The sequence below is a fragment of the Podarcis raffonei genome, chromosome 3, assembly GCF_027172205.1.
Source record: "Podarcis raffonei isolate rPodRaf1 chromosome 3, rPodRaf1.pri, whole genome shotgun sequence".
Classification (NCBI taxonomy): domain Eukaryota; kingdom Metazoa; phylum Chordata; class Lepidosauria; order Squamata; family Lacertidae; genus Podarcis; species Podarcis raffonei.
This window is the reverse complement of record NC_070604.1, coordinates 96,289,825-96,317,277: the sequence shown is the minus strand read 5'-3', so window position 1 is coordinate 96,317,277 and position 27,453 is coordinate 96,289,825. Positions and strand designations below refer to the sequence as shown.

At 39.4% G+C, this 27,453-nt stretch overlaps 1 protein-coding gene across 2 annotated transcripts in view; it reads left to right on the top strand.

Moving 5' to 3' along the window:
- The window catches only part of SPATA17 (spermatogenesis associated 17), a 74,187-nt gene extending 47,428 nt beyond the window's left edge, over positions 1-26,759 (top strand). The window contains exons 9-10 of one of the 2 annotated variants that reach the window (XM_053383182.1): positions 3,240-3,372; positions 26,273-26,759. In XM_053383182.1, coding sequence (XP_053239157.1) covers positions 3,240-3,372; positions 26,273-26,353 — 214 coding nt within the window. In that variant the 3' untranslated portion in view covers positions 26,354-26,759. Of the gene's footprint in view, positions 1-3,239; positions 3,493-26,272 lie in introns of those variants that run through there. The other variant, XM_053383181.1, reaches the window with a different exon arrangement.
- Positions 26,760-27,453: the final 694 nt, after the last annotated feature.

Sequence of the window (27,453 nt, the reverse complement as noted above, 5' to 3'; positions counted from 1 at the left end):
GAGCAGCAGGTATAATGCTGGAGTCTCACTTGCTCTCATACACAAAACTGAACTGCTCTCTTTGAGGGCCACTAAGTAAAACCTATAACCTGCCATCTTAGCTTGTTTCCTTGAGGTCCATCTTATTATGACCACAAAACACACTGCTAGGCCGCAAATGACGCTGTACACCCTCACCAGAATTGTTTATATTTGATTTCTCTTGTGTTGCAATTTTCAAGCAGTTTTGTTTCTAAAATGACAGGAGCTCACTGTGTCCTACCTTGAGAACTTGAGGTTGTCACAAATCTTCTACAGGAAGGTCTGAATTCTTTATGATAGTCTAAAGCCTAGTTTGGGTTAATGACTTTATCTCAAAATTTAAATACAGTTCCTGAGCTATTTTGCTCTGGCAATCCAATATTAAGACCCTAGTACATCTGCCAAGATGGAAGCCATTTCATTATATATTTTAATGCAAGTCACAATATATAATTAGATCATGAAATCCTTCACTTTCTGTAAACATTTGTGTTTTGAATCGGGGCTATTCTCAATGTCTTTTATTATCAGGATGCAAGGCTTTCCTGGGTTATAAAATTAAGAATTTCTACTAATAAATGCCAAATGAAAGAATCCTATAAACAAAGGAATCTGCATATATTTCTATTATAAACCAGGCATATTGTCTTTGATGTTTTACAGCACTTAACAATGTATTCCTTATTACAGAAAGTTATTTTTACATACACCTTGTTCTGAGCATTAAGACTACCCTAAATTCCATGCATTCGTGGGCAAATTCCTTTGCTACTAGCCTTGTCTTTCAGTCATCATCCAATCCCTGGAGAGAGCCAATTTTCTTTCATGTCTGAACAAAAGAAAAATGTACTATTAAAATGCAATTCAGAAGTGATAAAAACTGTAAGTGGAGCAGCCGGCTTCTAGCAACTCCTATGTATACTCAGGGACATTGGGGCCACATTAATTTTTTGTGTGTGTGATGTCCATCCCATGTGCAAATTAGCCCTAGAAGTGCTATAATCTGTCTTATATGAAAGCCACCTGCCCCATGAGTATATACATGCTTCTGTAGCTTTGTATAATTTAAAGCTCTGCTACTTCTGTGCTTTTGTTTTGTTAATTTTCAAGAGCCCTTGGTTTTGAATTCTTTATGGGCAATTTGACTGGCCAGATGCTAATAAAGACCAATTTGTTTCCCCACAAGGAAGGTTTATTGATATAATTTACTGTTGATGAAATATTAAATCCTTTCAGTAAAGGATTTAAAAATAGAATTCAGCAGTTAAAATAAGAAAATTGGTTGTTTTTTCAGATGGCATCGCAAAAAGTAGTACGCAACCATTAAAAACTTTCTATTGGAAGCTTTTCAAAAAGAAAAAGAAAATAAATGTTTCCTATCTTTTTTAAAGGGCCTCTTCTTTTTTCATTTTACACTGTTCAGTATAGCATCTGGGGGAAATGACAGCTTGATTTAGCCTTCTGATATCTGGGAACAATAAAATTTTGCCTTGTGGTACAGACAGTGATCTAATAATTTAGGGTATGATCCACAGAGTCTTTTTCATAAGTGCCTTTACTCTCAGGGAGCACCGTAATTACCCTTTCTTACTACCAGGGGTGCCAACTTGAATAAATTATTTTGAAGGCCCAGGTAAGCCCTGCCCCGCATAACCGATCACATGACACAATGCGTAATTGATCACATGACACAGTCCCACATATACCATTTGAATGGAAATGCCTGTCAACTTTGTGGGGGCCCTGCCCCATCTAATATTTTATTGTGGGGGCCAAAGCCCCCACAGCCCCTGGGAGTTGGCTTCTATTCTCACTACAGTATTATGGTATCCTATTTGATGCCCCACCTAATGAGCAAACAACCAACTTTTCCCCCTTAGCAAGAACTTCTCTTGATGTCAAATTACTTTCCTGCACCTCCGCACCTGAAGAGAAGGGGTAGTTACATTGCTTACCACTGTTGTTTTATTGGAGTTTGATACAAAATGAATTCTGTTCATGTCTCCAGAACCCATAGATGAGGTACGGGAGAAATCCCCACCAAGACTAGTTCCTAGTGAAGGAAATGGGGAGATGCGTGGGGGCCTGTTGCTTTGGATCAGTATTGTCTACACTGACTGGCTCTCCAAGGTTTCAGGCAGGAGTCCTATCCAGCAGTGCCAGGGATTGAACCTGTGACCTTCTGCATCCTAAGCCACTGAGTTGCATCCCTTCTCAGCCAGCTCACCCTCCCCACCTCCATTCTGCCTCTGATGCACTCAGGAACAGTGTGCAGGATTCATAATACAATGGCACCTTGGTTCCCAAACGGCTTAGTTGTCAAACAAATCAGCTCCCAAGCGCCACAAACCTGGAAGTATGTGTCCAGTTTGCGAACATTATTTGGAAGCCAAATGTCTTCTGCGGCTTCTACAGCTTCCGATTGAGTGCAGGAAGCTCCTGCAGCCAATCGGAAGCCGTGCCTTGGTTTTTGAATGGTTTCGGGAGTTGAAGAGCCAAGGTACCACTGTAGTCATCATCATCATCAGAATTTCGGCAGCAGCATTTTGAACCAGCTGAAGTTGGGAACACTTTCCAAGGGCTGGCTCATGACCAGCATAGTGCAGTAGTCCAAACCAGAAGTAACTGAAGCACATGGCGCATAGCCAAATCAGCTCTCTGTAGTGATTGATCTGAAGCTTTAGAAAACGAAATACCTGAAGCTGTCCCTAAGTTTGCAAAGGGTGATATTTTAATCCCGGTCTCTCTTTTAATTGTTGAAGAATTATTTGGCCCCAGAATAGGCTGTACAGGCAAATGGCTGATTTACACACATCGTGGTGACCCGGAAGCGGCCATAAAAGGGAGCAGAATGGGGGTGGGGCAGAGCAGGCTTATGCGCACTCTACTGGCACACGTGGGAGTCAGGAGTGTAATCCCTGCACAAATCGGTCATTGCCTGTACTGCCATCATTTCTGTTGAGATGGTGAAGTTTTTATAAAGCAGCTCCTGTGTAATTTACTTTCAGCTGTACTATGCAAAATGAAAGGCATAGGGGAGAGGTAAAGGGGGGCATTCATTAACTATGTAACAGCAATGATAGACTATGGCTGTATAAAATGGTTGTGCACTGAAACAAATGCTTTCCACATTGTACAGTTCCCTTGTGATTTATATGACCTGTACTAGTAGAATGAGAAAATATATTAAATAAACACATATGTGTTTCACCTTTCAGGTTTTTGCCATTTTCAGGCCACAGAGTTGATAAGTATGTCCCATCAATCCAAACAGCTAGTAAATATGGTCAATCGAGTTACGGGCTCAAACACTTCCGGGAAGAACACCCAGAGAAATGGATAACAAATAAGGTGAGTTATGTTGGGAAACCAAAGCAAAGTTACAGCTTTGTAGACTTCTTAAAAATATCAGAATCAATCAGATCCACTCCACTAAATCAATTTCTACTGAAATGACATAAAAGCTCACTGAATTGGGAAACTATACAGTGCTTTCATGAGAATAAAATATGAACCGAAACTCCTCTGCTGTATATCGAAGAAAAAGGAAAAAATGGAAATTGTTAAAAAGAATAAGCTTTTACTTTTTAAAAAATCAGGTAAATATGAAGCTATAGAAATATTGCCCTAATTATTGAAATCTGATGCTTAAAAATTACTCTTCCTCCTCCTCCTCAAGGCAATAAGGAACATAATAAGTGCAGGAATTGTACACAATAATTAAGAACATCACAACACACACACACACACACGGTGGTTTGGCATAATGAAATTAAAACTTTCACTTACCAATAATGTATTTTTAAAAGTATTATTCTTAGGGCTGCATTTTGTAAGACGGGTAGTTTCCCTTTTCTGCACTGAAGAACATTCAAAGATGAGGGTGCTCAATGCTTTACACCAGTTCTTGAGATTGTACCAAAAGGATTAACATTTCACTGCATTGAAATGAACAGGGAAGTCTAGCAAAAGAAGGACCTCAATGCGCGCATGCACAGCATAAGTGATTACTGGATAAAAGTCCAGTTCCCCAAATTATATGCAACAACCTTACCCTGGTTTTTGTTGTGTGTTTTTGTATTTCTATTAAGAGTTTCAAACATATTTTGTTAATACATTAAAGAAAACAGGCATAGGGCAACCACAGTTGTTGGTAATGTTGCCATACTATTATATAAAGGATCAGTGTGATTAAGTCGACAAGAAGTTGGGGGTCAGATGAAGAGGAGAATTATGGTTGTGTTTCTTTCTGGCTGAGGTGAGAAAGGAAGTAGAGGTGGAGATATTAGGGTTTTTTGTGTGTGTTGTTCTTGATTACATTCATGGTTAGAAGAACCCACCTCCTCAAATGGCAGCAAAGTTCAACACACACACCTGAAAAAATGGTGAACTCACACCTCTGTTTGGGGACCTAAATTTGCTTCCTTTCCCTGTGAGGATCACATAAAATAGGGTGACCTTTCCCCCCAACCCTGTTTGTATTGCAAAGAAGGAGAAAATAATGGTGGAATCTTTCAATAACAACAAGAGAAGAAAATAGTTTGTCTGTTACTTTCTCTTTCCTGACTAAACATGACTGGAAATGTATTGCTGTTTTCAGACATTTCCAGAATTGTCTGATTTGCTAAAATCTCATTTCAGAATTTCCTGCTACAGGCCTCGATGTTTCTCAAAACTTTTAACATTGTATAAATAGCTGTTCAGTGGAAGGAATTCAATATGGGATAGGATGTCAAAAGTTTAAAAACGGAACTAATATAGATCATCAGTCACAAAGCATGAAATGGAAAGAAAACAATTGAACAATTGCTTCTCGGCTGCTTTTCTGAGTTCTTGTCAGTTTGGGGAAGCAAAAAAATTCTGATTTTATGTAAGCTCCCTGTAGACTCAAGTTAAAAGAGACTACATAGAAACTGCTCTGCACACTTGGGTTCTGCTACCTTGACACATGATTTTCTCTGCAGCATCCTGGGGTGGGGATTACACCCTACTAGATACGCTAACAGTTTACAGTGTCAGATAAATTCAAATAATTGCTGCCCAAGATACTGACCTTTTGACCCACTCTAGTTCATAGCTGCATTAGTCTATAGCAGCAAAATACATATTTGGGCTCCAGTTCTGCAACTCAAATCCCATAGAAATCAATGTGATTTAAGCAACCTTAATGTGAACTGAACTGCAGCTTTTGTTACCTAATTGATAGTGGCTTCATTCAGATACCATGCTAAATCATGGTTTGATGCTATAGGAAAGAGCAGCGGCTACACGCTCCCTCCCCACCATGCATATGCTGTACTTCAGTTGTAATTTGGCTTGAACAAACCATATTTTGATGTTTCACTGGTAAAACTGTTTTGTACTTGCCCTCCAAACTAAAATTGCAAACATGGTTTGAAGCTGAAGCTGTTTTGCAGTCTTGGTTTGGAGGGCATGTGTAACCCATGTTTTGTCAGTTTGACATAAAAGCAACCTATGCTTTGATCATATTAGGAAATAACTAATTGAAGAGGAGCTTGTGGGACCAGGAGAGAGGAAAGGGGCATGCACACACACAGACACAGGACTCATTCCTACAGTGTCAAACCATAATTTGAGAACCAACACAATAATAATTGTAGCCAAAGGATTAAGTTAATTTTATAAGAACATTGGTTTTGGAAAACTGTTAAAATGATATACATTGAAATTCAACCAGGAGGATACGGGGAAGTCACTTAACAATGTTACTAAGATTAGTTTAAATAGGCTGAGATTTATGTTTGTTTGTGTATTTGTTTGTTTGTTTTAAAAAAATTGAAAAATTAATTTAAAAATTTCAAAAAATAAATAAATAATAATTGTAGCCTAAGAAGACATTAAGCACACTTTGGTTCAGTTCAGACATAACAGATACCATGGTTTCCTGCCGTGCTGACACCTGTACTCCCCCCTCTCCCTTATTTCCACCTACAATGAGAAAATTGAAAGCCACTTTTGCGCTTAAGCTAGCCATGGTTCCCCATTTTGTCCAGACTTGGAGAACTGTGGTTTGTTTAAACCAGGAGCAGGGAACCTTTGGCCCTCTGGATGTTGCTGAACTACAACTCCCATCAGCTCCAGCAAGCATGGTCAATGGCTAGGGATGATGGGCAACATCTGATAGGCCAAAAGTTCCCCACGCCTGTGGTTCTGACATAATGGGAAATTGTGATTAAGTTAAAAGCTATAGCTTTATATTTCTTTTTCAATTTTTTAATATAGCATTGTGAGCTTCTTTGTGAACCCAAGCAGAAATTTTAAAGTAGGATGTGAGCCTGAGTCACAGGTCTGATTTAGGATAGAAATGATCTACCAAATCCATGTTCGCAACTTTGTCTATTGAACCAAAATGAACATAGAGCCACAATGTCTTTAAAAATGGAGGCAATGGAGGCTTTTATTTCTCTATCACCAGTTGAGTACCTGGTGCACATGCAGAGAGCAACTAGCGGTACGACCATACTAGTGGTTGCTGCTAAGGTGGTGGCAGTTCTAGGTTCAGTATTTGTTGTCTATTTTGGCATAGTTCAGATGGAGGGGATAGTATTGCTGTGTCCATGCAGTGAAGTTGATAGCAGACCACTGGCAAAGATCATATATTCATATTTCCAAGGCACTAGCAGAATTATTACATGGTAGATTACAAAAATCACCATAAATCAACTTAAAACTTAGATGAACCAACAACTTTATATATCTATATATCTGAAAGATTTAAGGTAAAATAATGTGCTTTGTTCAGACGTTACACTTGACGAAAGTATTTTCCTTGGTTCAAAGCTTGGTTCAAATGACTAATACTGCCTTTACAACTGCGAAGTTTCAGGATTCAGAAACCACTAGATGCCATGAATTTAATCAACACTGATAGATCCTATGAAACTGGACAGACAAGTGATCAGATATACTAACTAATCTTTCAGTTGTCAGAACACTTGCACTCTCTCAATATTCACTGAAGCAGAAATTATAGCCTACAGCCTTTAATCTGAAGTGGAATTAGTTTTCGTATGCGTTTTAAGACATCTGGCTTTTAATGGCAGTAATTTTTGGTATGTCCTTGTTTTTGCAAACAAGGAAGTGGCATTCTTTGTAGAGCTTTCTGCAGTTTGCCTTATTATAGGTGACTTACAACACAGATGCGTGCCTCTTTCCTTATTTGTGCATGCATATTTGGCCCTAAATAGAATTTTATTATCTACAAAGCATAAAAATAGCCAGCACTCCAAAGAATTGATTTAGAGAACCTAAGCATATTGCATAGAACATAAAGTTGACCTTTACCGTCTGCAGCTTTTGAAATGGAGTGGGATGTGGAACACATCATAGGCTTAATGTGGCACAACGCTGTCTGCAGAAACTTGGGTGGGACTGTTACTGCCTGCCCATTGCACCCGATGATTGAATCTGCTGTCACCAGCATCCTGATAATAATGAACATTCAGCTTAACGACCGTGATTATGATTATCATAATTGATGTGTGAGTGCAGTGTGTGGGGATCATTACAGCTAAACTGTACGGCAGAGAAACATGGCTTAGTTATGGATAATTTTACTTTTGCACACTGATTGGGATAAAATATGCTTTTCAAGCTCAACAGTCCATCCTACTGCAATTTCAGGAAGAAGTCTGTATATGTGAATTGATGATCCAAGCACGCTGCAAAACAGCCAGTCTAGCTGTTTGTTTAAAATGGTTTCATTTCATTAATATTGGCAATTAATTAGGTATCAAGAAAGGGGAAACCTCTTCTGAGTTGCCAGTTGCATTAATCAGATACCAAGTTCCTTGCATAGGCTGAAAAGAAAAATATTTAGCTATGCACAACCGGTGCAATTCCATTGATAATGGCAAAGACATTTTACCTTTGTATTGTCAGTGCCAAACTAAAATAACATTTATCTGTTTTCCTAATGTCTTGGGAAAACTGGCGGAAAATATTATAAAGATAAAACTGCCAAGCACATAGAAGAACAAGCCTGGCTGAAGCATAACCAGCATGGCTTCTGCGAGGGTAAGTCCTGTCTCAACAGGCTTTGGGAACTAACTGCCTTTAATGAAAGGACTGGTGCCATGCTGTTTTTATTGTAATTATTTGGATGGTTTTAGTAGATTGTTTATGCATACATATATATAGTTTTAATTCTATCAGTGTTTAATTGTTTTTAATGATCCTCTTGTGGATCAGGAACTGGTTAAGTAATGGGAAATAGAGAGCAGGGATAAATGGACAATTCTCCCAATGGAGGGCTGCAGAAATGGAAGTTCCCCAAGGATCGGTATTGGGACCTGTGTGTTTCAACTTGTTCATAAGCAATTTAGAGTAAGGAGTGACGTGGCCAAGTTTGCAGATGATCCTTAACTGTTCAGGGTTGTTAAAACGGGATTGTGAAGAGGTCCAAAGGGACTTCTCCAAACTGAGTCATTGGGTGGTAAAATGGCAGATGCAATTCAGTATAAACAAGTATAAAGTGATGCATGTTGGCAGGATGGAATCTCAATTTCACACATATGCTCATGGGGCCTAAACTGGTGGTCACTTAGAAGGAACAAGACCTTGGGGTCATAGTGGCTAGCCTGATAAAGTTGCAGACCCAGTGTGCATCAGCTGTGAAGAATGCAGCTTCCATGGTAGGGATCATCAGGAAAGAAATGGAAAATCAAACTGCCAGTATCATAATCTGTGGTAAAACTGCATTTGGAATGCTGTGTACAGTTCTTGTCACCTCACTTTGGAAAAGATACTGTAGAGTTGGAACAGGTGGTTGTAGGTTAAATCCTCGTATGGGAGAGCTGCATATGCCTGCATTGCAGGGGGTAGGACTATATGATACTCAGGGTCTCTTCCAACTCTACAATTCTACAATTATTGTTCCCTGAGCCACTGAAAAGCATTTCAAGAGGGTTGGGAGACCCTTTGTATTGGGATGGGATGTGTCACAGTGGATTTATAAAGCTGCAAGGGAGAATCAACAAACATCATACACATTTTATTATACTGCTTGGGTAAACCTTGAACGTAGGGCAATTAATTCATTCTGAAATAAAATAAGTACACACCTGCCGATAAAAGCAGAAGTGCCTTTCACATGTGCAGTGGCACCTTTGGATTCCTGTCTGTGTGAACGGATGCGGGGGCAACAAGAACATTGTAATAATACTCCTTTGAAGGTGGCTCAGAGAAAATAATTCAGAAGGAATGATTTCAAGTAGTGACTAGAAAAAATTTGAGCCATTCAGTAAAGTTATTTGCATGAGAAAAGGCACTGTCAGCACTTTCTAATGTATTTGAATACAGATTGTCAAGCAACCAGTTCTATATTTTATAAAACCTTATTTTTAGTTCTATTATTTCTCAGTGGGAAAATGCCATGCTTTGATAATGTTATTGGACTTTGAAGAATAAATATAGTCTGAAGAGAAAAATTAGATGGCACTTATTAAACTGTCTAACTAGCAATCCTGTGTCGTTCGTCTGTTGCATGATAAATGTCTTGTGTTACCTATCTTCTATGTTTAATCAGGCAAATAGCTTGTTTCGGCAGGGGAAGAAAATCTACCTTTTAATAACTGCTAAGTGAAGTCAAAGAGTCTGCAGATTTTCCACACAATTCTTTACTGAGATTACAGGATAGCAGAGTTTTTATGTATAGTTAACAAGACTGATGCTCTGTTAACAAACAAGAAATTTTTGGGAGACCTCCCAAAAGAGAGAGACTGCAAACTCTTTCTCACCTCTTCCCAAAGTTATTCAGATTTGTTTTGAGTGCTGCTGGTTGCACCAGAATGTGCTAAAAAGCTTGTTGTCATCTGTGAACAATCAGGATACAAGTTAACCAGAAAGAGGAAAACCTATAGTTGCTTAGGGGGGAAATGCGGTTTTAGCCAGCAAAGCTTTGACCCATCCTTCTAGCTATGGTCTCCAGCCAGTTTTGCCCCAGGGTAGCTGCCCATGAACTACTATGCAGTTGTGCTTGTTGTAGGTAGAAAGATATCCGTCACCATTTCTTTGAATGCTACAAAAAGTGCACTGTGCTAAAATTAATTTGATCTAATAGCTTCAAATATGTGATTGTCAATGAATGAAGGATTTGTAATTTACAGCTTACAGAAGTAGCAAGATTCAATATAAAAGCGATATACAAAAAGAACAGGCACCAACAAAGAGCAGCGATAAAACATTTTAAAAATAACCACTGTAAGAGGCACCATGAACTATAATAAAAACAAAAGGCAGAATAAAAACAAAGTAAAAACACAAAGAGGGAGATCATAAATAATTATGGCTGGCAAGCATTAACATCTATCTGCTGGAGACCAATGTCCAGGAAGGTTTTAATGCTAAGTCAGAAGGCCAGCAAGAAGGGACAAGATGAACCCTCCCCAGTGAAGAAGGTCCACATTCTGGCCCCAGCAACAGTGAAGAGAGACATGACTGGGTGTGTTGTGGTCTGGATTGTAGGGCTAGTAGCAGTTACTACTATTGTTTGCTCTAAATAATAGGTAGAAAATGGCAATTACATATATTCTTTAACCCTGCTGGTTAAAGGCAGGTTCACTGAAGTGGGTGGTGCTTCCAAGCTATGCAGAAAGGATAGCTCATCACCAAGGCTGAGTTAATAATAGCTCCAGACTTCAACTTAGATGGTACCTTTTAGGTTCATGCTCCACAAAAAGCCAGACAAGCGATCAAATTTGAACGGTCAAAATAAAGTACCCAAATTTCTGTCAAGTCTTTGTGACTTTCCAGAATGCAAAGGCGTGCAAAATCGAGTCAGTTAATGAACGTTTGCATCTGTGAAGATGGCTTTGTGCTACGTGAGAAAGGATTATCCTAGCATAAATTGCTTGCCCCGCTCTGTATAAAATACTACATTTTTCCAGGACTGGAGATTATATTTTTGTCATTTTACGCCGAGCAGGACAAGTAAAGTGAAGCTTTGTGATATATTAATAAGGAACGGGGTGTGTGTGTGTGTGTGTGTGTGTGTGTGTGTGTGTACTGTAATGGAATAATGATGTCCTGAGTATTATACCTGCCCTGCATGCCACTGTATAACCTGCTGTTCTGTTGGTACAATATAGTTGGTGACAGAGCTCGGGACCTGGAGAAGTAGAGAACAAGTCAATCAAACAATACAAGACCATGCATATTAAAACAGACTTGGTGCCCTGATGTGAAGCTGCTTGATTGAGCAGCGCAGTGTCAACCATGTCTTTCTTCTAATGCTAAAAGTAATGTACATAGACAGAGTGACAATCAGAGTACAGCCTCCCATCAGCTGTAATTAATCTTTTCGTTAACAGAAAGACTAGAAAGCCTCTCATCAGCCACTTCTGAAGTCGGCGAGACCCTGCTTTTTGATGTTTGTATTCTGAGTAAAATTGTCCCCACCAGTTCTAACAAATTGAAACACCAGGCTAATTATGGCAGCTAATGAAGTGTGTGGAATGGTCACAGCTTGTCGTGAAACTGTTCCTTCAGCTCAGATTAGAGTTTCATCAATCACTTTTTTAAACTGATCCAGAATTGCTTCTGCCCGGTGCTTGGCATTTTTAATGCTGTTTCTGTAATTGGTTTTTTCCCCAAAGCTTAGGCTGTTTTTTGAAATATTACATTCTTAAGATAGAACACACAAATGCAGACTCCAGTCTGTGTGGATATGTGTGTTTGTGTGTATGTGTGCGTGTTTATTATTGCCTCTATCAGCTGATCAAGTGGTAAGAAGCTAATAAAAGGAGCACAACTGTAAAATTTGATATACTGCTTTTAATCCCGCTAAAGGTAGCAATAAAGCATATACACATATATGGATATGAATCGTTATTACTGGGGTTTGATGTATACTGGCATAATCACATGAGATACAGTGTGTGCGGATGGATGTCTTAAATCTCACCAGAGGTTTTAAATTAAATGAATGATTCGGATTGTATTCCTCTGTATATCATTCAGCAAAATTGGGTGTAATTTGTTGTTTCTGCAAATGTCAAACCTCCTGGCAATGGAAGTTCAAAATATATTAGTAGCCCAAGAATAGAAACATTTCAGCTTGAATCCCAAGCCCTTGGGAATTTTCTCACGTTGGGAATTTCTCATGTTGGGAATTTTCACGGTGCCTCTTATTTCCTTAAGGTGGAAAGGTGCACAATTGTTAAAATCCCAAGTTCTTGCTAATTTACAGGCTCTACTGGTATTCTGCTATATGATGATTCTTTAGAAGTTCTGCATGAGTATTGACAAATACACTGTCAAATTCATTCCTTCAAAGTATTACTTAAATAACACAGGGCTGAAACTAAATATATTTCCCTCATTTCTCTGCTTGTTACTTTACATGTGAAGAACTATCTCCTGTTTCATGGATTTCAGGACGTGTTAGCACATTTGCAGTATTTTGATCCTGTTATTCTAAATTCCACTCCCCCCCTCCTTTGCCCTTATTTTCCCATGCCCTTAGTTTCCTGTTCGCTGTGGTACCCCCTTGATTTTGTCAATGATTATACTGCATTGGTGACATCACAGAGAGCTTCGTGGGATTCAACTAACGATTTGAACTAATAACAAAGTGTATTGCTTGTTATACACCCTTTGTTTAGTTCTGCTAGTTGTATGATAGTGGAATGTGTATGATTGAAGGATTTAAAAATACCTGCATATTTATATTGCATTTCTTCACTTTTGAGGAAATAGCTTAAATGAAATATATTTTATTTGTGCACAGAATATATTAAGCCTAATCCCACTTCAGGTAGACTTGTTTTTTCATAAAAATATTTATTAGACATTTGCAAATGTTCATATTTGACAAATGACATTTATTAATCGTGAATGGATGAAGATGAAGCTTTTGACCATCTATTCCCTTTATAAGGAATACTTTTGGAAATTGCCCTGCACTAAACTAAGGCTTGAATTACAATAGCCAATAAGTTCCAAATACCAATCCAACAATTTCATCTGCACGTTTGTTTTTTAGCTCTGATTCAGTAAAGTTCAAGGGTATCCAAGTATGAAATAGCTTGTGAGGAAATTCACATCACTGTCTTAATTTAATTTAGCTGTAATAAAGACTGCATTAGTTCCAAAAATAGAATATTATCTTTGGCAATTTTGGTTCAGATATAGATATTAGATATGTCCAAAACAAAATAAGGCAGCTAGTGCCATTTCCTCTGGTGTATGATATAAGAGAAATGGCTGAAATGCAATGTTTTGAAACTTATGGCCACATTTTCACGGAAATGTATACCCCACCCCATTTTACAGGCTCTTGGAAAGTAACACTAAATATAAAAGAGAATGTGAAAACATATTATAATATCCTACCAACGCAAAACAAAATTCATTCAGACATCTCTTCATCCACTATAACCTTAACTCTTGCCCTGCCAAATCTAACATAAATATGTAGGCTTGTTCTTAGGCTGTGGAAGACAGGAGTGCCTGGCATGCTCTGGTCCATGGGGTCACAAAGAGTTGGACACGACTAAACAACAACAACAACAACGTGCTTAGGTTAGGATGGAAGAATCACTAAGGAAGAGGTGTTGTATAACTATGACCAGTGCTTTTTTTCTAGGGGTACTCTCATTTTCCTACTCATATTGAAATACTGCCCCTCGATGAGGCCAAACTTAGATTCACAAAATGTTTAGGGGTATGTGTACCCCTGCATCCCCCCAGAAAAAAAACACTGACTGTGACCAAGAATGGCTCTCTCTCTCTCTACATCCTTGGCAGCTGATTCAAAAATAGATTTCATGGTTTAGGAAGTGCCCTGGGTTGATCACATAATGGGGAGGGGTGGCTGTTTCTAAGGTACGTTGGACCTATGCAAATTAGAAGATGGATACATAGGGATATTTGTCCATTATTCAGATAAGACAGTTCACACATATAGCCATCAGTCAGAGTTGGGTAACCAAGCAGTGATAAATCAAGTGATGCATGTGTGAACCAGCTCTACATTTACTGTGTTGGACACTTTCCACTATTACTGAATAAACCTGAGTGCAATCTATCTTACTCTTTTTTTAATCAAGCAACTGTATGATATAAAAAATTGGCAATGCCAGAAATTTCTCCAGAATTTTTTTGGGAGGAGCAGCGTAGATTTGGGTTGCAATCCCATACACACTTGCATAGGAATACATCCCATTGAATTCAGTAGGGCTTTACTTTTGAATGCTTTACCTTGCGCATCACAATCTTCCCAAACAGTAACAAGTCGATATTTCATATTGTGCAGCAGCTGTGAAAAAGGTAAATTTCACACTAGCGATAATTAGGAAAGGAATTGAAGATAAAACTGCCAAATATACAAATCTGAGGTGGTGGTGCAGTTGGAGTAATATGTATAGTTCTGGTTGCCTCACCTCCAAAAATATGTTTTACAGTTGGAAATGTAACCACATTGATCAAGGGGGTGGAGCAACTATGAAGGAAAGGCCATAGCTTAAAAGGCCTATAACATTTAGGCCTTTTAAGCTTAATTAAGGAAAAGGCAAGTAAGAAGCAATAAAATTATGCATGGGGTTGAAGAAGTGGGTAGGGGAAAGTTTTTCTCCCTCTCTCCCAACACTGGAATTCTTGGACATCCAGCGAAGCTGAATGCTGGAAGACTCAGGACAGACAAAAGAAAGCACTTCTTGTTAAACTATGGAATTCGCTGCTTCCAAAAGTAGTGATGGCCACCAACTAGGGTGGCTTTAAAAGAGGATTAGACAAATTCATGGATAAGACTATCATGGATTATTAACTATGGTGAGCATCTTCTGTCTCCACTCTTTGGGGTGCACACTTCTGAATAACAGTTGCTGGAAACCACAGCAGGAGAGAGTACTGCCATGCTAAGCTCCTGGTTGGCCGCTGTGAGAATAGGAAGTTGGACTGGATGGGCATTGATCCAGCAGAAGGCTCTTAGATTATTAATCTTGATTGTGTGTGTGTGTGTGTGTGTGTGTGTGTGTGTGTGTGTGTGTAGAAGCAAGCCTCCAGGATTCCACTTGGAGTTATGCCCAAAAATGACTGTTATATGGTAGAAGTGGACTTTCCCTCGTTAGTTTCCAGACTTGTCACAAATCCATGATGGAGAAAGCTGCAAGGTTTGACTGTTCTGCGTGTTGAGCCTCTCTGATACCATGTAATAAATAACACGCTGCTTGATTTCATTTGACTCACCTGGGATTTGTTCTCTGCTCTACTGTTCTGTACTTCACAACCTCTAACCCCCAGTGGACCTCCTATTGACAGCCTGTTTCAAGCTGTCCCAGTTGTGTGCAGGTGTGTACTATAGTGTTAGTGTTGGATTATGACCTGGGAGGCCAGGGTTTGAATCCCCACTCAGCCGTGAAGCTTACTGACCTTGGGTCAGTCACCATCCCTTAGCCTGCCCTACATCACAGGGTTGTGAGGATGACATTTGCGGGAGGAGAACCACCTTGAGCTCCTTGGAAGAAAAGGGAGGCATATAAATGTAGTGATAAATGAATGCTTCCTTTTAAAGAGGACAGAAAGTGGTGGCTCTTTAAAAGGGAGGAATTAAGCCCATCATGGCTGCTATTTTGATTGTTCCACCTCTGCCGTGCTTGTTGTGGCAGCTTCTGGTTCATATATGTATGGCAGGCAATTATTTGGATGTGCTTCTCCTTACCTCCCTGGTCATCCTGTGAGCATCAGAAGCAAGTGCCATCAGAACTAGTACTTGTAAAAGCTGCAACAACAGTTATCCTGGGGAGAATTTTATGCCAACATCGCTCTATTTTAAAATCTGGATCTCATCCCCTTCTGCATTGCAAGTGTGCATATGACCAATGCAGCAGAGGATGGTTTTCATGTGCATTGTGTGGGTTTGATGTGTATCTGAAGCCAAACCAACCCCTTCTCCCAAAAATGCTTGTGGAGGTAAACTCCAAGGTAAGCTTTACTGTTTCTCTTTGGGACATCTCAAGGGACAGACTAACAAGAGTCTTAATTTGGACCACTTGTAAAGAGACAATCAGATAAGTAATTATTCAAACTCAGAAGCAGTAATTACAAGTCTTTTATAATTTCTCACAAGACTGTTTGATTTTAGTTCCTCGATTTACAACACTGAGAGAAGTATGTATAATATACTATTTCTTAAGAGGCTTGGTCAAAATTTAAGTAACATTATAATGAAATGTTTGTTGCATATATTAAGCTGCAATTAATATGTTTTCTGCCTCTGTCTCAAAGATAAGATATTAAAATAATGTTGTTAGCGGGCTTCCCACTGTGCAAATAATTTCCTGATATTTGTACAGCATATTATCATATGCTCTCTGTCAATAACCAAATAGACTATCAAACAGAGAAAATAGTATGATGAAAGTATCATGCAGAAGGACATAACATTGTTTCATGATGACTAGCCAGTATCATTTTGTATTTTAAAAATGAATGATAAGTTGATTCAAAGCATACTTATAAAGTCATTAAAGCAAGTTGAAAATTGCCCTCCATTTTAGTCAGCTAGCCTTTTTAAGTCAGAGGGGTTTTTTTTAAAATCAGCTTTGCTTGCATTTTAAGGAGGCAATTAGACATTGGGTTTGACATATTGGCCTGGTTACCATGTAATGCTAAGTCAAACCATGGCCAAGTGTGGACACACACAATAAAATCACAGGAGCTTCACTCTTCTCTAGATCTTGCTGCTGTGCTACCTAGAGTTAAGCCATGACTTGGCTTAATGCCACATCTGAACACATGCTCATAGTTTGCCCTGCTACATCATAAACTGCAGCCACAGTTTCTTTTTGTTTTACAGTTCACACTTAGCCATGGTTTATTTCATATGGTTTGGCGTAGCGTCATGTACAGACTATTCAGAGGTAATCCTCAAGTTCAAATGAAATACATTAAATCCCTATGCAGAAAAAACTTTTCCCAAGATTTCATTTAGCTAAGGTACTCATGTGCAAATGAATTGGTAGACTATGTTATAACTATCTGAGTGTTTGTTATAACTGGACAAGACATTGGTAACTAGTGGGTGTTTTCATTCATGAATCTATGTTCTATTTGATAGTTTGCAGAATGATTAGAACAATCCTTTCTTTGGTTGGTTGGTTGGTTGGTTGGTTGGTAAAGACTTCACTTGGTGATTTCTACTAGAGCCAGTGTGGTGTAGTGGTTAAGAGCGGTGGACTCGTAATCTGGTGAACTGGGTTCGCTTCCCCGCTCCTCCACATGCAACTGCTGGGTGACCTTGGGCCAGTCACACTTCTCTGAAGTCTCTCAGCCCCACTCACCTCACAGAGTGTTTGTTGTGGGGGAGGAAGGGAAAGGAGAATGTTAGCTGCTTTGAGACTCCTTCGGGTAGTGATAAAGCGGGATATCAAATCCATACTCTCTTAATAACAATGGGAGGCCTTTTACCACCTCCAAATATTTAGGTTACACAGATTCCTATCTATAAAGCAATTAAGTTGAACTACTTGAATTAAAATAGTGTATTCTCATTGACTTCAGTGAGGCTAAAATAAATCTCAGTCTTGCTGCTAAAAATCACTAAATCACTAAAATCACTGTCCAATATAAGGAAATCCTTATCCAAACATTCTAAATATTTGGAGTAAAGGTCAAAGCAGCAAGGAAGTGGTATATTTCCAAGATAGCATGTTAAGAAATCTCCCCCTCCCCCAAAAAAGATCATGGAATTAGTAATTCGTGTTAACAAATGGAAAGTGGTTAAAGTGCCCCTAGGTAGTTGAAATCTCAGGGGTCCTCTTGCAAATTATCCCCTAATACGTTTTTTATTTTAGTGGGATAACATTGAACTAAGAAAACTTGATTGTAATTTTCTTTTAAGATCAAATCAATATTACTTTTATATTTTATTGTGGGGCCCCTAAAAGGCTTCAGGGTCATAGACCTTTGCCTATTCTGCCTGTTTGGTAATCTGGCACTTGAGTGGTTGTGTCTCATATGGTATCAGATACTGTTACCTCAATCCACATGCCCATTTGTTCTCAGGTGTGCACATAGATATCTTGCTCATATATGATAGAGGAAATTAATTCCTTTATGTGTGCAGATCACAGTTCCTTCAGTGAGGGAGCATTTGCAAGCAGAGAGTTTTTCAGCTCGCATCAGAGTTTATATGGCTGTAAGTAATTGTGAATCTAACTATAGTCTTCATAAAAACAAGGCTACTTTTCAGGGAACAAAATGCACCATGAAAATTCCAAGCAAGGAAACCAAGTGGCTGGCAGGATTGTAGTGTGACATTGCAGGTGGTTTACCTGTGATTTGTGGGTGTTTGTTGACACAAAACCCACAACTGACAGTGTTTGCCTGCTCTGTAAAAAATAAACACCCAACATTCTGGATTATTATTTTAATAGGGTTATACATAAGAATTAGATTCCTTTGGCCACAGGAAGTAATTGTTAGTCATGATTAATATCCCATCTAATCTCTCAATAGTTTTTGTGAGCAATGCTACTTAAGGTGTCTAAATGTACTAGTGGGAATTGAAAATTATAGTGTAGGCCTCTTTCACTAGCTGAAATATTTTAAACCTTATTTCACTGAGGCCAGGAGTGGTGTCAATGTACTTTGTGTGAAAAGTGCAATAGAAGCATTAGTATTTGACAGCCCTTGTTGAAATAAGTGAAATTAATGGAGCTCTTTTCATATACGACAAGGCCATGGCACCCCTTTCATGCTGCTTACAGACAGAGAAAAGTCAATACTTTTTTATTACTTGACGCTGACCTACATTCTGCACTACAAGTGCCAGGCCCACTAATTGGTTTCAGTTGTGAGGAAAGTTTGCCCCAAAGAAACATTGGAGCAGATAAATCAATCTTTTTAGGGTAGCTTAGTGGTTTTGAGCACTTGAAATGACATTTGTGTTGTATTGACAGAAGGGGCTGTTATACTCATTTTGTCATGTCAGAAGCCCTTGTACTAGTTGGAAGTGTTAACCAGTACTAATATATTTAGGCGGGAAGCCCCTCTTTGCTAGATCAACATTTTGCCCTAATAGCAGATTGCCGTGTTTGCTTCTCTCCCTCTCTCTGTTAAATAGCACTGCATGGCCATTAAAAGGTCACAGAATGTCTTGCGGCTTCTCAGTTCAAAGCTCTAATTTTGCCATTACAGGCATTAGGATTGCAGGGAAAACTTGGGCGAGGACCCCTAGAGTTAAATGGAGGGAGCCATATTTGTACCATTGATTTGTAAACAGAACTTCCTACTGTGTCTTTCTCAAATATCTGTGCCATGAAGTGCTCCCGGGTGGTTTATTCAAAATAAAAACGTTGTTAGGATAGCAAAGGATCGTCTCTTAAAAGAATACACATCTTCCTATTAGCATCTAAGAATATGGCAGGCGAGTAGAAAACAAAGTCTACCAATTGCATGGTTTTAAATAACAGCGTCCCAATGATAAATGTAGAAATGATCTATAATTATTTCACGGATAAAATAAGGATTGTACAAACTTTGATTTGAAGTGACATGCATCATTCCCCCCCCCCCCGGCAAGCTTGAAGGTTTGTTATTTTAGACTTGCAGGATTTAACCTCCTTTCGCCGGGCCTGTAAGACGGAGCTAATTCAGCCAGCTAGCCCTGGTGACTATCTAATGTTTATTGGATGGATTTCCCCCAAATTGATTTTTGAACTTTGAACTTTATTGTTATTCATGCTTTTATACTGTATTTTATGCTGCTTCTATGTTGTATTACAATTAAGTGTTTTAAATTTATTGTTAGCCGCCCTGAGCCCGGTTTTCTGAATTGGGAAGGGCGGGGTAAAAATGTATTATTATTATTATTTATTAAAACTGAGAATCCTGTCTAAGGCTGGATCTAGACACGTCAAAGAAGTGTTTCAGTTTAAATTGTAAATTTAAACCGGAAAACAGGTAAGAGAAAAACAGGACTCCACATCGCCATCAGGTGGTATAATGTCTGGTGGCATAATATCACACATACAACACGTATAAATCGCTTTTTCTTTACCAGTCTACTATCTTGCTGGGTTAGCAAGAAAGCTTGCTACTGTTCCTCACTAAAAGGAGTATGGCAAGGTGACATTATGACAAAATTCATCACTAGGAAACTAGTCTGTACAATTTATGCAAACTCTCCTTAAAACTCTCCTTAAAATCATTATTTATCTCACAAGATTTATATACTGCTTGATTGTAATAAAACCCCAAAGCACTTTACAAAAAGGTACTAAATAACAATATATATTTTTACAAGTGGCCCTTTAGTTAGGAGGTATTGCCTTCTATCTAATGTTTTGCTTCTTTTTTCTCTAAAGTATATGGCACTTACATTTTTATGCTGTTTCTCACAATGATACATGAATTGATTGTAACTGGCTGGTTTTTCTTTAAATAGATTGCTAAGCTCTGTTCCCACACAAATATGACGTCAGATTTTTTTTTTTAAAAAATGTTAAATGTCTTCAGTTCATGTATATGCAGCTTTTGTGTGTATAAATCACCTGCTCATTCAATATGTGTACCATTTGCTAAATTTTGACACAAATGTAATGAAATAATGCATGTACAAAAGTTCATTTTTCAAAAACATGGGTCCTGCTGTTAAACCCATCTATGCATGCATCCACTCAATTGCAAACCTCAGATATTATTGAAATATATTGAAGTCCCTAATTTAAATCAAGATATAGGAACATGCCTGTATAGGCCCTGGTTCAGAGAACTCTTTGAGCTGCAGAAATGCTACATACACATGGCTGTACTGGCTGATAACTGGTGCCCAATGACCAATCTTTTGCAAAGGTAATCACATGACATGACATATTGCTTAATCTATAGGTTATGTATGCATTTTCCAGATTGCTGGATACAACCAGTCTCTCATGCAATAGCCTTTTCAGCATTCAGCTGGGGCTATTCACATATTTAAGGGACGTGGGTGGCACTGTGGGTTAAACCACAGAGCCTAGGACTTGCCGATCAGAAGGTCAGCAGTTCAAATCCCCACGACAGGGTTAGCTCCCATTGCTTGGTCCCTGCTCCTGCCAACCTAGCAGTTCGAAAGCACGTCAAAGTGCAAGTAGATAAATAGGTACCACTCCGGTGGGAAGGTAAATGGCGTTTCCGTGTGCTGCTCTGGTTCGCAGAAGCGGCTTAGTCATGCTGGCCACATGACCCGGAAGCTGTATGCTGGCTCCCTCAGCCAATAAAGCTGTCGTCCGTGACTGGACCTAATGGTCAGGGGTCCCTTTACCTTTACGCACATATATAGCCTTAAATCTTAATTGCACTGATCATCTCTTTAACAGGAAGACAGGAGAGCAATTTGGGAGGTGCTAAATCCGGCCTACTCCTCCCAAACAGTGAGTGAGTGAGTGTGACTATTGGCATCCATCTGTCTCAAGAGACAATGGAAGAGTGCATCATTGGGGATAAGGTCAAACTGTTGGAGAGTTACAGCAGTGTCAGTGGAAAGGTTGCTGGTAATGGTGGAGCCCAGGTAGACAAAATTGTCTACTTGGTCACCAGTGCTGATACGTGGAGTGTTGGTGACTCCTGACCCAAGACGTTGGTATTTGCCAGGCTGATGGTGTGGCTGAACTCAAGCAGGCTTGGGCAGAATGGTTGATGGGTCACTATAGAGCTTCCTTGGAGTGTGCTGTCAAGGCTGCATCATCTGCAAACAACATCTTGCAAATAAAAAAGCCATCATATTTTTTCTTGGCATGGAGATGTGCCAGGTTGAATAGACCACTGTCATTCCTTGAATGAATATACACACACTGTCTTTCGTCAAGCTGAAGGCATATGAGCGCAACAGGGAGGAGAATATGCCAAAAAGAGAGTTGGGGGGAGAACAGCTTACTTAAAAAGCAAGTGAATTTTCGCTGCTGGATCAGGCTGGAGAACTGTTAATGCAGTAGTTGTTTGCATTCATGATTCCCCACCCAAAATTGGAATATTCAATCATAAACCTGCCTTCATGAACTGAGGTCACCTACCTGGATTGGAGCATCAGATTGTATTTGTTGGACTGGGCCAATAGTCTATAAACTGTTGTTCCCTGTCATCATTTTCTTTGCTGCATTCTTTTGAATTGTGTGTATGGGATAATTAGCCTACATGGCAGTCAAATTGTCAATACAGTGGTGCCCCGCAAGACGAATGCCTCGCAAGACAGAAAACCCGCTAGACGAAAGGGTTTTCCGTTTTGGAGGTGCTCTGCAAAACAAATTTCCTATGGGCTTGCTTCGCAAGACGAAAATGTCTTGCGAGTTCCTGCGGGTTTTTTCCCCTCCCCCCCCTTTTCCCCAAGCCGCTAAGCCACTTATCAGCTGATCCGCTAAGCCGCTTATCAGCTGATCCGCTAAGCCGCTTAACAGCTGAGCCGCTAAGCCGCTAAACAGCTGATCGCTAAGCCGCTTATCAACTGATCCGCTAAGCCGCTTAACAACTGATCCGCTAAGCCGCTAAGCCGCTTATCAGCTGATCCGCTAAGCCGCTTATCAGCTGATCCGCTAAGCCCGCTAAGCCGCTAATAGCGCTAAGCCGCTAAGCCGCTAATGGGCTCGCTTCACAAGACGAAAAAACCGCAAGACGAAGAGACTTGCGGAACGGATTCTTTTCGTCTTGCGAGGCACCACTGTACATTGAAAAGGTTCCTAGGTCTAGTTAAATCTTGTCAGTATAACTGTAGTAGACTATAATCCCTTGGAAGATAATGGGATCAGAAAATGAAAATGCTTAAAAAAAGGATTCAGAATTTTATCATTCAGCTTTGGGTTTCTTTGGGCATGTTTATCCTGGCTGTAATTTATTTGGCCTTCTATTATAGCAATATTTTAAATAGCACAGGCAAGTTCATTCCTGGATATAATACAGGTACACCACAGTATAAGGAGGAAACTTTCTCTCATCGTCTCTTGCCGTTAGGCTTACCTCAAGGAAAAGCTTGAGAGTCCAAGGATGTGGGGAATCCTGAACGCTTTTGCACAGTCTGGTGAGACTTTATCTCATATGCTACTGATTCAGAAATACCAACTTCCTTGTCACCCCATGTTTAGAAATATGGTTGTCTTGAAAAAAAAATGATACGATGAATGTTTTGCAATAATGTGACATTTTGAAATAGCTCCACTCTGTTTTCCCCCCCTTTTGATGATTTTCCTTTTATGTATGGTACTTTCTAAAAAAAATTCAACAAATTTGAAACTGAAAAAAAGAAAAGGAAAAGGTTAGCGATTTAGACTAATGGATGACTTTTTTTTCTGGGATAAATCAAGAAAGGTACGCAGAGTGACTTCATTGTCAGATTGCATTGTATGCCCCAGGGTTTTACATTTCATTTCCACAGAGAACGCTGCAGATACTTACTAACCATGGGAAAATAGTATGGTGGGTTAATGTCATGTTACAAACTATGCATGTTGTTTAATTAATATCACCAACTGAAATATTAAGTGGGCCTAGGCCTGAGTATTCTGTTGTGAAAGCTATTACTGCCGACATTGCTAGCGCTATTGGCACTGACTCTTCCTCAGGGCTTGCCCAAAATATTTTGCTTCTTGGGGCAGAGAATAAATGGTGCACCTTCCCAAGTCAAAGTGCATAGTATCCAAAGCTGATCAAGTTATTTTGGCATATGAGGCAGAAAAGTCCACAAACACCTCTCCCCCTTCATGCAGTAAAAATACTAATAAAATAATAAGAATTTACTTCCCTTTCATGACATTTAAAATCATAAAATTGTAGAGTTGGTAATCTAGTCCAGTGGTAGAAGAGGCCACCTCACTCAGCCTTAGGGGTGAGGTGCCAACCACTGACTCTGCTGGCTAGGGTTGATGAAAACTGGAATCCAACATCTAGACCAGTGTTTTCCAAACTTGGGTCTCCAGCTGTATTTGGGCTACAGTTCCCATCATCCCTGACCACTGGTGCTGCTAGCTTGAGATGATGGGAGTTGTAGTCCAAAAACAGCTGGAGACCCAAATTTGGAAAACCCTGATCTAGAGGACCACAGGTTTCCCACCCTGCTCTACCTAATGGTAGGGCCAGCCCTGTTAGAATTCCTTCTTTTCCTGCTGCTGATCACTACTGCCACTACAGTTACCAGTAGGAAGAAAACAGTAGGAATATATAATCAGCAACTTCTGTCCCCATGATCAGATCCAGTTGTTTAAATACTCAGCTGTGAGTGTGTAGCGCAATAGCCTTTAAACAAGATAAGCAGTAAGCTGCCAACATAAAGTAATCTTACGCTGAGGGAATGAATGGCGCAGTGGACTTCCTTTTTGTCATTTTGACTTGGATTTGAAGCCGGGCGTGGGCTTAGTTCCAGCTCAAAAAGCCATTCACTTCAAAGGCACCTAAATTGTCCCAAGGAGCTAATTCTGGCAGTCGGTTGTTATTGTCTGGCAAGTCATCCTAATAGCAAAAGCCGTCTGCTCTCTCCAATCAGTGCTTATTTTGGGGATCAGAAATGACTGGACCTTGTTTTATGCAGACGAGAGTGGTAGGAGCAGAGGTACACTCTGAGAGGAATGCTGACAGCTGTTTTTCTGCTCATATTTTATTCTGATTTCCTAATAAGTTAATTATGATGGGATGTTCCTCTCATACCCTCAATAGAGCCCATGATTCTTATCAGGAACACAGAGCGGCTGACAAGTGTTGTTTTCATTGAGTACAGGATAAAGAGAAATGTGTATATTCTCTGGGTCTGTCACATTAATGGAATCTGGCACAACTCCCCTCCCGTCCCCTGAACATCTGTATTTTAAAAAGAAGAAGTTTCTAGCTCTCATGGTAAATATATTGTAAAGAATCAGAAGCCAAAGGGGTGCTAGTCTGTTTATTGAATGGACATTATTCTGCCTCTCTGGCTATCGCCCACGTAGCCCCTGTCCATCCCCCATCACTTGATATGCAAAACAGCACATTAAATACAAGACAATCTGGGAGGGTGTGATATAACATGAACATAGATAGCCCATACAGAATCAGAGCCAAAATTCAATATTTTGCCGGAGGGCAAGAGCCAGAAGTTCTAGTCTGAAGCACTGCCAAGTCTACGGACTGATTCAAAGCTGGAATTTTAATCACATTTGAGGCAAAAGAGCCAGGAAAGAGTTTTGGTTCCCTCCCTTAAGTGCTCACTGGTGTACTCAGGAATGTGACAGATCATTGGATCCTGATTTTTATTAAGAAATGTTAAAAAGAGAGAGTATGTGGATACTGTAAACATTTACAAGATGTAACTGAAACTATATTGTTTGATAAATGCAGACAATTAAAGATTCAAATTAAATCAACCGTAAGTAATTGATAACACTGAAACTGTTAGGTGACGAGGAACATTATTTTGGTTCATTCTACATTTTCTCTTCAATCTGCAATGTGTATGTGTCGGACTGTTATAATGAGTTGAATGTGTGTTTCCTTTTAAAAATAAACTGTATAATCTACAACTGTATAATCTACATGTTAAACTAAGATACTGGAAAATTCAAAAGTGTGTGTGTTTGTGTGTGTGTGTGTGTGTGTGTGTGAGAGAGAGAGAGAGAGAGAGAGAGAGAGAGAGCGAGCGAGAGAGAGAGCTCAGTCGGCATAGCATGAGACCCCCAGGGTTTGAGCTCCACATTGGGCAAAAGATTCCTGCTTTCCAGGGGGTTGGACTAGATGACTCTCATGTTCCCTTCCATCTCTGTGATTCTATGATTCTATGGACAATTTATTCATGCAGTGTTTATACTATAGATCTCTTCAAACTGAATTGAAGTGAAAAACAAACCAGCCATGATATAAAATACACACGCCATTAAAAAAACCCAGCAGATTAGATTGCCCATCTTCTTCCCATGAACAAGGTGGAAACAGAATCCTGCCTTCCAGCTCCATCCACCCGGCATGCCTATTCCACCAGATGTTTACATGCAGTCATAATAAGTTTGAATAGAATGCCCATGTGAAAAATCCAACCTATGTAGGCTCATATTACACAGCCTTTGGGGCTTGTTGGAGTCAATCAACTGCACTTTTTAGACCTATGTACGTTTAACTTTTTATGCACGCGTTCATGTGAGGATGTTCAGGTGCAGCCAGTAAGTGGTATGAGAAAGTGTAGTATTGTTACACTGTCACGCACTGGGAGATTATCAGGGAGAAAGTTCCATTCAGTCTGGGCTGCAGTCAATATAACATGAAATGCTCCAATTTAATTTTTCCTTTTTGTTTTCTCTAGGACTTCTTAACGGTGCTACCATCGATTCCTCTGTTTGCAAAGTTTGGCCAAGCCTATTCCAGAGCCGGAGCAGTAGTGTAATTTCTCTACCAACCCAGTCTATGATTTTTTAAACACTTGAAATAAAGGGGTTTTTTTGTTTTGAAAATGTGAAGCAAAGCAATTACTTATGATTGCCATGTACTACCTGCAGACAATCCTCATATACAACCTAGTTTGGGAATTCTGAAATAATGGTTCTAAGCAACCAGCAAGTTACCGTACATCATGCCGTATTTTTTGTGTGAAGGACATCCATAGAGACAGATCTCCATCTTCAGAAATTCCTAACTATAGGTATTTCTAGTCTGTTTTCTCTGTTAGCAAGACTGCAGATCAAAGTAACTGGTGGAATAAGCTCAACAATCTGAAGAATTAGATCAATTTACTTACTCAGGTAAGAGATGTAGTCCTTTTTTCTGTGAGGAAAATAAATGAATAAAAAATGCTTACTCTGTTAATAATGCATTATCATCTCCCTGTGATTGAAATGATCAGTTGATAATGTGATGTAATACTCATATTGGCAAAGCACCATGAAGTGAATATATATGCACCCCAGTCCTAAATATACTTGCTAGTGAGTAAGTCCCTTTTAATTTCATTGAAAATGTCAGTGCTACCAAGGGAAGCAGTCATGTTGTCCACCCGGCTCCTCACATGGTTCTCAGTTCCTGATGTTACTCTTATAGTCTCTTGCACTCTTTCTCTTTCTCTATTGCTGATCCTTGTCTCTTTTTTATCATGGGTACAAAAGGCATTCGGGGTTTATGTCAGCAGTTTAGCGTCAATATAGAATTTTCTTGTTCCCCTGGTCTACTTCTTAGGTATTCCTAGTACATAGAACTGGGATGAAGAGCCCTCACAGAAGTTGTCCACACACAGGCAAATTCTTAAATGCTAGGGTAGACTCAGCCATATTATTTTACAAACTTCCACAGTTATCAGGCAACATCAGATAACATCAGCTCAGACACAAAGAACAGAGAAATCAAGCTCTCAGGGGCAGGTGCAACACATATATCATTTTCTAAATGACAGCAGTACAAATCAAATATGTCAGGCATCTTTTTCCCAAGCATATTTGGCTGTCTTTTTGTACTTTTGAGTAGCTGATCAAATTCAAACTTTTGAAAGTTTTG